General features: G+C 36.5%; 1 protein-coding gene across 2 annotated transcripts; it reads left to right on the top strand.

The window, feature by feature from the left end:
* Positions 1 to 3,932: 3,932 nt before the first annotated feature.
* BS14A (BET1P/SFT1P-like protein 14A) lies at positions 3,933 to 12,749 on the top strand. 2 transcript variants are annotated; one of them, XM_087684884.1, is made up of 6 exons: positions 3,933 to 4,128; positions 4,664 to 4,814; positions 4,902 to 4,958; positions 5,042 to 5,101; positions 5,305 to 5,359; positions 12,283 to 12,749. In XM_087684884.1, exons 1-5 carry the CDS (start codon positions 4,115 to 4,117, stop codon positions 5,320 to 5,322), a joined length of 300 nt encoding a protein of 99 aa, XP_087541010.1. In that variant the 5' UTR covers positions 3,933 to 4,114; the 3' UTR covers positions 5,323 to 5,359; positions 12,283 to 12,749. The 2 variants fall into 2 exon arrangements, with proteins under 2 accessions (XP_087541010.1, XP_087541009.1); XM_087684883.1 differs by lacking the exon at positions 5,305 to 5,359 and having other exon boundaries at positions 3,938 to 4,128.
* The last annotated feature ends 2,785 nt before the right edge of the window (positions 12,750 to 15,534 follow it).

The following is a 15,534-nucleotide window of genomic DNA, read 5'->3' as shown; positions in this document are numbered from 1 at the left end:
TCTCTTACCCTCATCTTCATTTCTCCCAATATTACCACCTTTTGCATTGCCTAATTGTTCCATTTTCAGAATAATGGAGTCAACGCTTAGATGAAGTGCTGACTGACTACTATTCCAACTCCCCGTTGGTGTATCATTCATAGTGTAATGTCTTAAGATGTTGGCACTCATGGTTCTCATCAAGATGAAGATCGTATAACTAGTTTCAATCATCAGAACTACCCCTGATATCTCATCTTCCTTATCTTCATCACTCTAGTTTGCAATTGTATTTCGAAAAGATCGACAGCTCAATGTCTACAATGATGCAAGCTCTCTTGTGAATATTATTCCAACTTGCATTCATATTCAAGGAGATGGATAATTCAATGTTAGCAATGTGGCAAGCCTTCTTAGAAGATCCTCGTAGGACCATGTACCACCACCTTGTTCTACTACTTTTGCTACCATTGGCTAGGCTTAGCACAATGGGGTAATCTATGCTACTAGTCAATATGGATAGCTTGCTAAAATGTCCTATCTTTCACTCCCATGTTGTCCAACATACTCTTACATCAAGGATTCCTCAATATTTGTTATGCTAGATTCTTTCTTACGACTAGTGCACCAAGACCAAATTCCTCGATTTGATTTTGGTGAGATTGCTAACATTGGCTACACTACACACAATGGCATGAACTTTATTGCCTATCTTAATAACTCAAACTCATTATAGTTGGTCTATCACCATAGATGGCCCTTATTTCACCACCAATTCCTCCTACATGCAACATGACTTCATAGTTTAAGTTTTGGTCAAATCCCCGAGCAACACCTAAGTATGGCTTTGTAGTTTAAGTCTTACTTAAATCCCTAAGCAACACTTAGGAGTTGGCTTGGCACTATCTACAAGTAGAATAGGTTCAATGGTTGGGCTTGTGAAGTGTATGATCCAATAGATAATAATGTGTATATATAGTTAGATATAGTGAAAGGGATGGTGACCAGGTTGTACTTATGATACATGTAACACATGTATCCTTGCATTAGTCCTTACTAATCATCTACCTAGCCAGTTTGCAACAGGTAATAACATGATGCAACCTCTTCACATCTTATTATGTACTATGTTCTTTCGAAGGATTTGGTTATTTGGTCTCAACTCCATGGATCATTCGGTATACTCAATGTATTTCTCTACTTTATCTAAGCAAATTTTTTAAAAAATAAGCATATAGCGTTTGTAAACTTTCTACCACTTGCAATTTAAAGATAAATTTCTTGATTGTTTAGGTTTATTGTAACATACACACAGGTGCACGCACATGCACATAAACACATACAAACACGGTGCATAGCAAAAACAAAAAGAGGGAAAAAGGAAATATGTGTGTGTTGTTCATTTACACATATATGCACAAGATTAGAATGCATTATTATAATATCTATAAAATATATTATAATAATACATATGAGTATAAATATATGTCTTATTATTATACTTATATCTATATATATGATATAATGATACATATTAACTATAGTTACTAATACATTACCATAATTGATTTTGTATTAATTATTAACTATTCATATAATAATTACTTGCTAATAAAAGATATATAGCTCATATGTATATAATAATCAATAAATAGGTTAAAGTATATATGTATTTTATATTAGTATATAATTATAAGCTATAATATTAATTATTTAATTTATTATTATATTTAATTATATTTTATATATTATTTATATTAATGATAGTTATAACATATACATTATTAATCGCAATACTTTCATGTACTTGATTACGTGTATAATAATTAATATGGATAATGATACAATAATATTATTGATTAGTTATTGATAATTAAATATTAATGAAAGATATATAAGTGTATTTTAATTAACTATATATATATAGTTAATTATTTTAATTATTAATAGAGAGAGAGAGAGAGGGAGGGAGGGAGGAGGAGAAGGAGTAGGAGGAGTAGTAGTAGTAGTTCTCAATATAGTTTATGGGATGCTAAATTTGTGTAATATTGTATGCCTAATATGTGAGGATAAGATGTAGACTATCATAAGCTCAATGTGAATAGAAATTACTATTGAATGATAGGCTCAATGGGTGAGGATAATATGCATGCCATGATAAGCTCAACGTGAATAGAAATCACCATTAAATGTGTTTATTTTTTAAAAACTTTGAGAAATGGTCATAAAGGATTCTTTAGAGATGTAGTTTAGGCTTGATCATGTTAATTTTAGTATTCTACTCTCTATACATCAATAAATGTCACATCCCCATATGTTTTGCATTTTCGTGCATTTAACATTGCATTAGTTTAAGTTGCTAAAGCTTTCGAAGTTTGGATTATGTTCCTTATAACAATCTCCCATGAATCCTCTTGCCACATAAAACATGTTTTTGAACCTCAATGTGAAGCACTAGGAGAACGCTAGCATGAAATGTTGAAAGAATCTAGGCACAAATCATCTAGTCTTACTACTATATTATTTTAGTTGTAGGTTTGGGAACCCTCGAACCTCCTGAGGGCTTTTCGAACCTATCCACTTTTCCAAACCTCTATTTTTAAAATTAAAACCCCTTCCACTCTCTCCCATGTGTAATCTCTCATTTTCTCTTTCCCCTCCCATTTTTAATTAAAATTCCCTCTCTCCCTCTCTCTCATATGTAGAGCTTAGGCTCTCTCTCTCTCTCTCTCTCTCTCTCTCTCTCTCCTCCATTTTTAAAATTAAAACCCCCTCCCCTCTCTCTCACATGTAATCTCTCCTTTTCTCTTCCCCCTCTCCTTTTTAATTAAATTCCTTTCTCCCCCCCCTCCCCCCCCCTCCCCCTTATGTGTAGGGCCTAAGCTTTCTCTCTCTTTTCCCTCTCCTTTAATTAAATAAAAAAAATTAAATTAAAAATTTATATATATATCTCACACATTAAACTTTTTAAATTAAAAATTTTTGGACAGTTTTTGAGAGAGAGAGAGAGAGAGAGAGAGAGAGAGAGAGAGAGAGAGAGAAGAAAATCATGGAGAGAAAAAAAGGAGAGAGAGAGAGATATATATATATATATATATAAGAAAATCATGGAGAGAAAAAAAGAAGAGAGAGAGAGAAGAAGAAAATAAGAAGAAGAAAGAGAAAAAGAGGGACAGAGGGGGGAAAAGGAGGAAAGGGAATAGTCTTTTGAAGAAAAGAAGGGGAGGAGAAGAAAAAGGGGGGAGAAAGAGAGAATAAAATGAGAGAGAGAGAATATGAACATAAAGATAGAAAATTATAGATAGGGGAAATATAAAATTTACATACTTTAAGAGGGGTTGAGGGGGGGAAGGAAGAGAAAGAAAGAGAGAGAGAGAGAGAGAGAGAGAGAGAGAGAGAGAGAGAGAGAGAGAGAGGAAAGGAGAGAAAATAAACTAAAATAGAAGGCAAAGAGAGAGAAAATTATGTATAGAGAATTGAGAGAGAGAGAGAAGGGAAAAAAAAAAACAAAAAGGGAAAAGAAGAAAGAGAAATGGATTATTGAACGAAGCTACTTCGCTTACTGCTTCGTAGCCCAACATTCCGCATGTGTAAAATCTATACTATTAGTTAAGGAGAGGTGGGGGGCGGGTGCCACGTGGCAGCCTTCCACCTCCCCCACAAGAAAAAAAAGAGAATGCAAGGGCGGGTGCCATGCGTCCAGCACCCGCCCCGATGGGCGAGTCTAGGCGCTGAGCGCCTAGTGTTAATATATACTATAGATAGTATATAAAATAAAGATTGTAAGCACCTTTTTAGGTTCGGTGGTAGGTGTGGACAATTGAAAGAAAAGGTGGTTTTAGTAATTTGCGAAATGTCACCGACTCCTCGAACCAAGAGCTGGTTTGATAATAATATTCTTTTGCCACTCAAAGCTTGTAAATAAAAAGACGAAATATTTCCAGCACTTAAAACCTTACCATGATGCTGAATGCTTTCATCATTTTCGTCGTATGACGCGGGATAACACATCTGCCGTTGCACAAACTCAGAACAGCACCGAATTGCGATACTCGGGTTGATCTGTCTTCTCTTCGTCCTTGGAAATACTGGTCGCGATCCTGCAACGTCTGAGGCGCCCGTCGTCAGGCCCTCCATGAATTCCCGCAGGTACTACCACTACTACTACTGCTTCTTCTCGGTCTTAGCACGTCTCTAACGTCATAGAGTTCCTTCGGAATCCCAATGCAATAAATAGGTTTCACATCGAGGGTTTCCTTGCGCTTCTCGCATCAAATGCTATAAAAATGCCCGTAAGATCGCCCTCGGAGATCCAAAACACATCTCCTAGGGTTTTTGGCAGATGAAGAACTTTTAGATCTATTGCAGTGAAGTATTGAATATCAAGGCCTGGCCATGAAAGTTACTACCTCTGAACGTACAGTCTTGTACTCTTGTAGATCCATTGCAGGGAAATGCTGAACATCAAGGCCTGGCCATGAAAGTTACTACCTCTTAACGCATGGTCTTTTAATCATCATAGTATGTTGTTTGCGTCTTAGTATGTATGGCCATCGGAAACAGGTAGTATTGTAGTGGGGAGATCTTGTGGTTCTAGCATCATTCAATCAACTTCTGGTATTCAGAGGCCTAGTGACACCTGTTCCGAGTTGAAGTAACGTATACTCATGATGGCATTTGTTAGGGATTATCGCGGTGGGAGATCTGCTCTGTTTGATGGGCTAGAAGAAGGTGTTAACAGAGCTTCATCATCGTACGCATCTCTTGAAATTTCTGAGCAAGAAAATGACAAAGACATAGATGGACTGCAAGATAGAGTGAGCATATTGAAGATGGTATGTTTAAATCCTCTCACTAACTTCAAGACTTGTGTTGCCCTGCTATTGGGAGGTCCTGACCACTTGATTTGCACTTTTGTACAGTTAACAACTGATATACATGAAGAAGTTGAGTCCCAAAATAAAGTGCTGGATTGGATGGTCAGTACATCAAGTTTATCATTGTTTGTTTGTCTATATTTCACTCACAAGGGCAGTTATGAAGTCCTTTTATCTTTAATCAGGGAAACCAAATGGACTCTTCAAGGGGCATGCTCGCTGGAACAGTTGATAGATTTAAAAAGGTGAGTGAGCCTTTCAGCAGCTCATTTGTTGTGACCAAAGAACATTCAATTTAATGTATAATTTGAGTACTGAAGCTGAAACAAGGGGAAAAGGAAGCTGTGCTCAAGTAGCTGTTTGAGGCCGACATTGCAATTTGCACTATTGCTTAGCTAAACCACATGTTTCCCAAAGTCATAGGTAGATACAATGTTGACTCCTGCAGATTTATACCCATATCTGATGGTTGGCCATTACGAAGAATAAGGGTGATCCTTCAGGTCTTTATACTCTTACCTGTATATGTAGCATGCATAGTCACTCATTTTTCATGCATGTGAACTGCAAATTATCTCCTTGCAAGAGTTAATTTCTTTTTGTATCACAGGTGTTCATAATGTCCAGGAGTTTAACACATGACTACTGGATTATCATTTGTAGTGCATCACAATACATCATAGTATGTGCTGGGTCATCATCTGGGATGTGTATTCCTAGTAAATTATGTTACTGCAGGACAGGTTCTAAGACTGCAAAGGTGACTGCCTGTTTGTTTAGATGTGTTGGTTGTGAAAATTGCTAGGGTGCAGTTTTACTCCCTAACTTGTTGCATCACTACACTGCTGGATGGCCATGCCATTAGAATTGTGTCTGCTGGCTGTATTTAGGTTTATGCTGGCAGATGTGAATTTATGTCCTCTCAAATATAAAATGCAGCCGTGACCACCTGGTGGCATCCAGCCTCCCTGTTCCTTAGTAGTTTCTCAAACTGCTAGAATACTACTTGATCTTGTGCATTGGGGTCTTAGAGAAAGATGTTGGACAGAAGGCTCCATGAAGATCAAATTATTGTTTGCGCTGCTATACTGAGAGATGTGGCCTCAGATTGGTGGCAGTCGTGGAGAAATGTTTTCAAAGGCTGGGTTTTTAATATCCTTGATTGGGATGTGATGGTGTTGACTGCAGAATGATGATGATGTTTACCTTCCTCTAAAGATGATGGTTTCTACACGTGTACTTTCTTTGTGCCTTATGTTTCTGCTTCTATCAGCTGCTTTATGACTGATAAGACAAGTGGATACCCTTTTTGGTAACCTTGCAAGCTCCAGGAGGGTCTTGCAGCACATGGGTAATAGCCTACAGGTGTTGAAGAGACCAATGGCAAGGCTGCAATCAGCTGAAACATTGCAATCTACATGTGGAGAATGCAGTAGATTAATTTGTTCAAGCTTGCAAACAAGGGGGAGATGATTCAATTTCGAAGACTAAAGCACATCCACTGCAGTTAGAGTTGCTCACCAAACTGGTTGACTAACCAACCAATAATTGAATTGGCTAGGCTACTTCGTCTCTGGAGTGTCCTTGTGCCTTTTTTGACCATTAGATTGGTGTTAAGTACCATCAAATGTCACATCTTTAGTGTCATGAATGGACACTTATGGCCAAATACATGACTTTGATCAATAACGGGCATTAGATATCACTTAGTATTTGTGTGACATAACTAATTGCAACTTTTGCCTTTGACATCCGATGATTCCCTTAGGTCCCGGGTTTATTAATTTGCATTAACCTCATTTGCATATCACATGTGTAACATTTATTTACACATGTGATTAAATATTAATCCACATGTTAAGTGAGGCTTGCAAAAATGCATGTCCTCATGATAGTGTTAATTTTGTATATTTCATGGATTTTATGACTTGCATTGGGCATTTTGGAGGGTGGTTGGTGGATAGTTGGGTGGCCTATTTTTAGTCAACTTGATGCCTTGAGCCTCATTTTCTCATCTATATATACAGGAGTCCTCTCCACTCTCCAATGCCATTATCTTGTATGCTTGTATCTTGTGGAGAGAGGGAGATTGGAGATCATTTGTTTGGTTGGCCATAGCCTATGCAGTTTGTACTCACCATAGTATGGGAGAGCTTATAAAATGGGAGAAAGGAAAATGGCAAAAATCAAAGTTTTAGAGTTTTGACAAGCTTTGAAAATAGGGGAAGGAGTCTTGGATTTTATTTAAAAATAAATACATAGGTATCTAGATATATCAAAGCTTATAATAATATCTATCCAAAATTTACATAAAACTTCAAGTCTTCGTGTCACATGATGGAATTCATGAAGTTTGAAGTTGAACATGTCACAATTTATATCAGACATCATACATAATCATTACGTGATTGAAGAACATAAACTACTTATTATTGACTTACAAGTTAAGACTCAAAACAACAAAATATTAAAAACTTAAGACTCAATTTCAAAGCCATAAGATGAATAGAAAACAAAGCGAAGTGTGCAAAGAAGATGAGGAGAAAAGGTGTGAAAAAATTGTACGTAAACTTATTTATTCGTAGGATGGATTGCTCGAAATGCCGCTTTGAGGTACTATGATGCTCATCTTCTCATACTTTAATATATGGATCACAAGGCCTATTTTTCCATTCATTAAGTTCATTCTTATTTTTATTCTTTATCTCTATCAGAGTTTAGTAATCGATTCTATTGCTTTCATTTGCATATCTCGTTCATCCAAATAGGACTTAAAAGTGATAAATATTACTCTTTTGGATGTATTAAAAGCTTATGCTAGTGAATATGTGTCACAATGAGAGAAATATCTTATGTTGTTAAGAGTTTCCATATAACAATACTATGCACTTATTCACATGGAAAGCTCCAAATGAGATCATGCATAGTAAAGTGATTACTCCATTCATTTAGATTGAAGATAGGATTGTTGTTGATAAGTTTCCTTTAGATTTAAAACAACAACGTAGCAACTTTAGGCAACTATTAAAGCAACCGAAGAGCAAGTAAAAAAGCAAGTTGACAAATGAAGATGACACTAGACAATTAATATTTGAAAATGGTCATATGTCTAATCAAAATTGATAATATTAAAATTTGATTAAGAAAAGTTGAAATAGGGTGCTCATCAAACATAAAGCATTATCTTTTTCAAAGCTATTCAATCGATAACTTTGGATCCTTCAAGGTAATTGACAAAACAAATGAAGTTTTTTACAGGTTTGAGCTTTATGCTCATTGGAAAATACATAATACTTTCTATGTAAGTTTGCTTTAGTTGTGACTAGAACTAGACAAACCCATTATTGAAGATTCCCTAGAAGTTGAAGAAATATAATAACTCTTTGAACTTGAAGAAATTTTGTTTCATAAGGATCAAGAAGTTACTTTGTGACTCGAAATTTCCTATTAAAATTCAATTTGGAAGGGTGTTGGCAAGCATCAAACACCAAATTGTAGCTGCCAAGATAGACCAGATTGATTCTAGGGAGGATGCTCTGCAAAGTGGAGATGAGAGACTGCAACTTCATATTGGCATGTGTGGCCACTTGGTTGAGGAAGGGCACATACAAAGCCTTTCGCTTGTTGAGCAATGTAGAGCTGTTTCCATGGAGGGCTATCTGGGACGGCACACAGCCCTATGGAGAAAATGAAACGACTACAATCTTGCGAGTCCCTTCATTGTACAACTCTTGAAGAAAGGCAGTAATGAGGCGAGAGAGGAAATCTGTGTATCAAGTGATGTTGTAGAGAGATTGGAGGGGATTGAGGTAGTAATTGTTGACAGAATCATTTGAGCTTGCCCTCACTACATACAATGCATTCGCCAATATAGACTTCTCCTTGCTGCTGCCCACAACACCACCTAGTTTCACCTTGTATTGCTTGAACCATTTCATTTGGTGCCACATTAAAATTGAGTGTTGTCTGATTGTAGAAGCCTGATGTTGCCGAGGCAAGGTTGATGTCCCATGTGAGGTTCCCTCCCTTTGCATTTGGATGAAGGTATGGCTTTATAGCAATGACCGGCACAGGCTCCCACAACAGAGCTGTCTGGCCATACGTGCATTATCAATGTAGCCGTGCCATGTTGGTTTTGTTAGTAGTACTACTAGTATCAGTACCAGTTGGAGGGTGTTACTGCAACAACATTAGTGGTGCGACATTGACTAATGCAAGCTTGGAGGATCATGATCAGTAGGAGTTTGGCTATGACAGACAAGAAGTTTGAGTGGAGCTGGAAGTGGGAATGGAGCTGAATATGAAGTCATGAGCTCAAGCTAAGCTAGGTGGAGGTGAAGTGGTGCTGGAGGAGCAATGCCATGCCCGACTGGGCTCTAATACCATGTTGAAAATGTTGGAATTAGAGCATGACTATGGCAGATGGAACACAAAGACAATGTTCATGACGACATAGACTGAAGAGACAAATTGTTACTCAAGTGAATTAGGTTCCAAGATGAAAGCTTGGACTCATAAACACAATCTTGAGTATGACACTGACTATGACTGAAACGACAAAGTACAGTTGTATTCCATCCTTGAATGATAAGAAGGTACATCACTTTATAGGCTCATGATGGTTCCCTTTTTCTCCATTGTGCTTATGGGATTCAAGCATCTTGCATTTCAAGCATCCTTTCTAGCAAATTGCTTGTGTCTTGCCCTATTGCTCCATACAAAGAGGTGGTCACATGGGTGTGATTGCATATTTCTCAACATGTAGTGGGCTTGAAGAAGAATAGTGCATGCTTCCATTTATATGACCCAATTGGACGTGTGTTTGGAACTCAAGGATATCAAGGTTAGATTTGCACACATTCCCTTGAAGTGGGGTGCTAGGTGCTTACCCACGCTCCACCACTTGGGAGGAGTCTTCCAAGGACCTTGGTCGTGAAGGAAGTAGCGAAAGTATAAGTTAGTGGCACAACGTTCTGCCTTTGAGTTTGATTAGGCACCTGGCTCAAAAAACGAAAACAAAATTTGCACACATTAATGATTAACGCCTTAGAGTGTGGGCTAAATCTACCAGAATAAACCATTACAATAAAAAAAACGGCTTGATTATGAAAAGTTTTTGCAATGTGTATGTATAGGCTGAAAGTTGAGTTATCTCTATATAGAAATCTCATATTCTAGAACTTTTTGCAAATTACTTGAAAGAGCTTTCGTATGATATCCATTTTGGGGATTTCTGAATTTTAGGAGCCTTGGATTGGCTTAAAGATGCTAACTTTTAAAAAATGAGGACGACTTTCTAAAAAGATTCAAGTATGTGTCTTGACAATCCTTACCAAATTTGATTGTTTCTATTGTTGATAGTTTTCAGCCAAAGAAGGAATGACTTGTTATTCAAGTTCCAAGTTTTCCTCCTCTTGTCTCACTTCACGTGTGGCTAAACATTTGCTCTTTGCACTCGAGTCTTCCTTTCATATAAAAAGAGTTGCCTTTCTCTCATTTTTCGTGAAGTTTGTAAGGAAAAAAAACTATAATATGTTGTATAACAATTGAAGATGGCCTTGAAGTTGCTCATAACCATCTCCATATCATCCTCCACCAATTCATCAAATATTTCAATTGTCCTTTTCTCTTATTGTTGTTTTCAAGATAGTAGACTTGGAAATTCACAAATAAGGAATCACTTGTCATTCAAACTTCCAAGTTTCCCTCCACTTGTTTCACTTCATGACATGTGGCTAAACAGTTTTGTGCTATTCCACTTTCTCTCTTTGCACTTGAGTCTTCCTTTCACATAAAAAGAGTTGCTTTTCTCTCATTTTTCGTTCTTGTAATCTATTGTACACAATTCAAGATAGCCCTGAAGTTGCTCATAGCCATCTACATATGATCCTCCACTACTTCATCAAACATCTTCATTTCTGTCTTCTCTTACTGTTTTCAAGATAGTAGACTTGTAAATTTACTACATCTCCTCCTTGAAGCTCTTCTTCCACCTCGGGACTTTGAAGGAAGCCATGTCAATGTATTGGTGGACAAAAGAAGAAAGTTTGACTTTCCCTCCTTTCCCACTCTCATCTTGTAAAGAATTTAGTTGTTTTGTACATACCAAATGTATGCATGTGATTCATGTGTGCAGGTGTCCATCTTTTGCATGATGTTGTGAGAGAGAGACTTCTCTGCACTCCCATGATTGTTTCTGAGCTCATCCCTAAGAGACTTAGATTGAGCAGAAATACATTTCTTCAAGGGGTGGGATTTGCCCATCCTCAACTCTGAACTTGTCTCAATCTCTTTTATGCGTTTGTGGATGTAATTTGTTATGAAAATATTCAGCCTTAAGTGTTTGTTGATTCTACTTTTCTTGAGACGTCTCGCCATGAGCATAAATGAATATTTTGATTGTTAAACATAATATCTTGTATGGGGCGCATACATTTGAATTTTGAGCATTTCCATCTCATGATTTGTAGATTTCTAGTTCAGGCTTCAGTGAATACGTGTTCTCCTCAGCTCCACGCAGGTGGAAGATTCTATGATATGCAGTTTGGAGTGTTTATTGTAATGGAGTTTGTGAAAACATCTGGACATGAAGGCCAGATGCAATGCTGGGGTACCAGTAACAGGACTCAGTATGTTTATCCGCATTGCAGACTAGGAAGTTAGTTGATAGCAAGGTTGCGGGTCTGCTGCCTAACGGCATCTACTCTTTGCTTATCCACGAAATACCATACATGGGAAGTTAGTTTGGTACATGCATGGTATTGGCACCTTGAGCTCCATTGTTCAATTGGGCTTGAGTACGGCTGTAATTTGCAAGCAAAATGGGATGTATACAAGGGCAGCTGCTTTCTTTGTTCTTTGTTCTGGAGTGCAGATACTTTGTTTGTAATTGCATACATGCATGTGTCCATCTCTCCTTGGGTTGTTTTTTAGGCATCCTACTTTGCTGTCACCTCATGCTCAGCTTCTGAGCTAGAAAGAATCAACCTTTTAAAGAAACACATACGGATATACGAAACTCACTTGTCTTTGTAGATGAGACTTGACAATCTTCTGCCCATTTTTGAAATGTGTTTTTAGTGATACTTCCTCACATCATTGTTGGCTTCTTCTACAGTTACGTAGTCATTCACACAATAGTTTTATTCAAGTGTATTGTATGCATGATTGAATTGTGTTTGTGTTATGTCTGTAAGGTTTTACTGTTTCTAGAATGCAGTTTTTAGTGTTTACTTCTGTATAAGCATTTATGTTGACGAGCCTCTGTATAAGCAATGGTTTGCAGAAGAATAGTGTGCCCATACATACTTTATGTTCATGACTTATTGTGATTATGCTCTTTGTTGGTGAAATTTCTGGGAGATTGGGGAGAGGGAGAGACTGAGGGAGAAGGAGAGGGAGAGCTAACATGATCTTTTGACATCAGGTATTTGACACAAAGTCAGGAAGAGGCTTGCTGACACTAGTTGCAGCCTTTGTTGCTCTGTTTCTACTTGTGTATTTTCTGGTCAAATGAAGTTGAAGAAAATCCTGAGAAGCACGTCCCCTATTGTTGGATTTCTGAAGTTCATCTGTTTCTACAAGTCTCTTCGTAATATGGGGACAAGGGTGTTTTTGTTACATTGACCAGCAAAACAAGGGTCTTAGAACAACTGTAAAGTATGAATTTAGCTGTCTTTGCAAACATGTTTGTAATATTAGTTCTTCAAGTTCCCCTACACTACATGTACATTTCATTTTCAGGAGAATTGGCCTTCATAAATAAGATGTGCTACCTGACATTGTTCATGCCTTAGATTAGTAATCATGTCATGATCTGCATGTAATCAATGATGCTTAAGCGAGCCTGCTTACTTCCACAATTAAAGACAGTTACATTGAGAAATTGTCTAATGTGGCACCATTTATGTGCATATTCTGATCTGTTCTATCAGGACTATTTTAATTGTCCAAGATGTTACCCCTTTTAACATCCTTCACCACCCAGCCCTCCATCCACTGTGCGTTATTCTGCCAGCCAACCAATCAATAAGGAATGCTAGACAATTAGGTCGAGGAGGATGAATTACACATCATCTCATTTTGATGGTTACATCTTCCCTGCTTGTGGGCAACTATTTGTGTGTAAGGTGCATCAGTACATCTCATTTTGATGGTTACATCTTCCCTGCTGGTGGGCAACTGTTTGTGTGTAAGGCGCATCAGTAGACATGATACATGTACTCTACCTGACAGCTTTAGTGATTGGTCATTAAGAGCACTGTTTTTGAAATTTTTATTTGGTATCAAAGTGCATGTGCATCCATCATGGAAGTTGAGAATGACGATGCAAGGGAGGGCGTCTCCTTCACAACTGACTGCAGAGCAAAGGCAAAAGATCTCAGCTTGTAGAAGTTATGAGTTGGTGTCTCAAGATAGGCAACTTGTTAGTCAGGGTAAAAAATGGACAAGAAGGAAATGCAGGTGGCAAATGTATGCAATGTAAGCATGTGCCTGTAGCAAATGGATATGCTAGTTCAGAGGTCAGAGAGACCAGGAAGATATTGAGTGAAGTGAATTGATACTTGCTTATCTAAGCCTGGACTTGTCAAGTGATTCAAGGCCTGGCAACACAGGTGATCTGTGAGCAATTTCACTTGATGGTGATAGGCCATGTGGTTATTGAGTTGCTTTGCAACGGTCTGCAGATGAAGTCATCATAAAGGTTGTTACATGGAAGCAATTTTGAAAATGATACCATGGTTTCAACAGCTCGACACATCCTCCAACTCACCCAACAAGATAAGCATGCTAGTCTCATATAACTAAGTACAAGCCATGAATCACCAAGCAAACCAGTTCCACACAAGTTTGTTATGACAAATTAAACTTCTATGATTTGATTAGTGGATGGTCATTCAAAATTTGACATCTATTTCGAGTTGGTTTTTTGACAATTTCTTGGTAGCAAATAGAGCCATGCTGTTGCTGTTGCATCCTTGGACATCTTGGATGGGCTTGCTTTTCTATTTGTGGTGCACATGAAGGTGGTTGAAGGAGTTGCACACTCCATGGCTATGGTGACTATAAAGGGTGTTGGAATATAATTTTTTTCAAATTATGAGTACTTCCAAGGGACCTTAAATAGGCTTGTAATCCTCAATACCAAATCTTATTAATAATGTCTTAATATACTTTGTTTGATACAAAGCAATTTTTTCTTTTTGAATCAAGTGTCCAAATAATGATGGAATAGGCCCAAATTTGATATGTCAAAAGCTAAACTCAAATCAATCTTAAAATCAACAATGTGTCTCAGTAGGACTAGTGTGAGTAGCATATTATCAATGAACTATAATGATTATATGTATATCACTCTTATGTTTGATATATTAGGTACTCTCAGTTAGACTATTCTCAAAACCATGTACAGTTAAGTATGCATGTATCTTCTCATACTAAGCTTTAAGGTGTATTAGGGGAGTTTGTTGAGGTCTTGAAAATACCTTTTAGGGTGTAGAGAGAGAGTGCTCTAGACCAATAGGAGCAAAGTATTTGTAATAGAAATTTTATTTTTGAAAAAGCAAAAAAAATATTTTATAAAAAGATATAAATATAATATTACATTGAATTTTTATTATGAATATTTAATTTTAACATATTATTATTGTGATTACGATATCCTTTATATTAATGACATAGGGTCTTGATTACTTAATATTCATGCTATATATGGGATTGTATGGTAATGACAATTCAATCTAAATTCAAATTATGTAAAAGCTTAGTATTCATATTCTCTCATATTTTGTTCTTCTTGTCACTTTTCTTCTTATGTGGTAGCTTATGTCTCTCTCTCCATTCTTTCTGTCCCCCATACTAAAATTCAACCTTTAACTAGGTACCTAAGCTTTGAAATCACATCAATATCTGTATTTAATTCATTTCGAACAGATGGATGACAGATTTCTATTATTATTAGCAAAGATAGTTGGATTTCTATCCAAATAAGCAAAATGTATGAAAAGATAGAGATGTGAGAGCTTTTTCATATTTTCTTAGAAGGGTAGAATTAAAGATTTTAGACTTGGAGCAACCAAGAATAGTATGGAAAAGATTTTAGTATAATATGTTTTATGCACAGAGAGTTACATTTGGAACTTAGAACTTCAAATCTTTCATTGTATAGACCAGATTGTAAGTATTTCATTCTCAATGTTAAAAGAAAAAATAAACTTGGTATTATATTTTAATATGATAACTTTTATAATTATTAATAAATATATATCCTTATAATCTTGAGAAATGGTAGCCAATTGAGTCTATTATTGATAGTATTGATATTATATATGGTTTGATTAGAGAAGAAATATACAAAGGTAGGTGAAAAATACAACTCATAAAGAACATAATATGTTTTAATGACTTTTTATATTTGTTCTTATATAGCATGGCCAATGGGGAGTAATATCCCTTCTTTCTTTGCCTAATTTTACAAGATTTGAATGGTCTTTGCTAAGTCTAGTTGTCAATGAGAGTTACAAATATAAAATGTTTTTTTTGAGAGAGAATTATCTCGTTTATTTGCATTCAAACTCAATAATTAACATATACGTTTTTACATCAAATTATATATAGCAAGTCTATATTTGATTTCACTTTTTGAATGTTAAACATCTATGCTATATTTTTTTGTAGA

The sequence above is a fragment of the Lygodium microphyllum genome, chromosome 9 (genome assembly GCF_053477565.2).
Source record: "Lygodium microphyllum isolate KBCC chromosome 9, Lygodium_microphyllum_v1.1.10, whole genome shotgun sequence".
NCBI lineage: Eukaryota > Viridiplantae > Streptophyta > Polypodiopsida > Schizaeales > Lygodiaceae > Lygodium > Lygodium microphyllum.
Note: the sequence above shows the minus strand (reverse complement) of the source record. Positions and strands in the feature narration are given on the sequence as shown.

Coding starts and splice junctions, on each gene's coding strand:
- BS14A (XM_087684883.1), top strand. Junction 4,959..5,041: donor ATAAAGTGCTGGATTGGATG/GTCAGTACATCA, acceptor ATCTTTAATCAG/GGAAACCAAATGGACTCTTC. Junction 5,102..12,282: donor CAGTTGATAGATTTAAAAAG/GTGAGTGAGCCT, acceptor TTTTGACATCAG/GTATTTGACACAAAGTCAGG.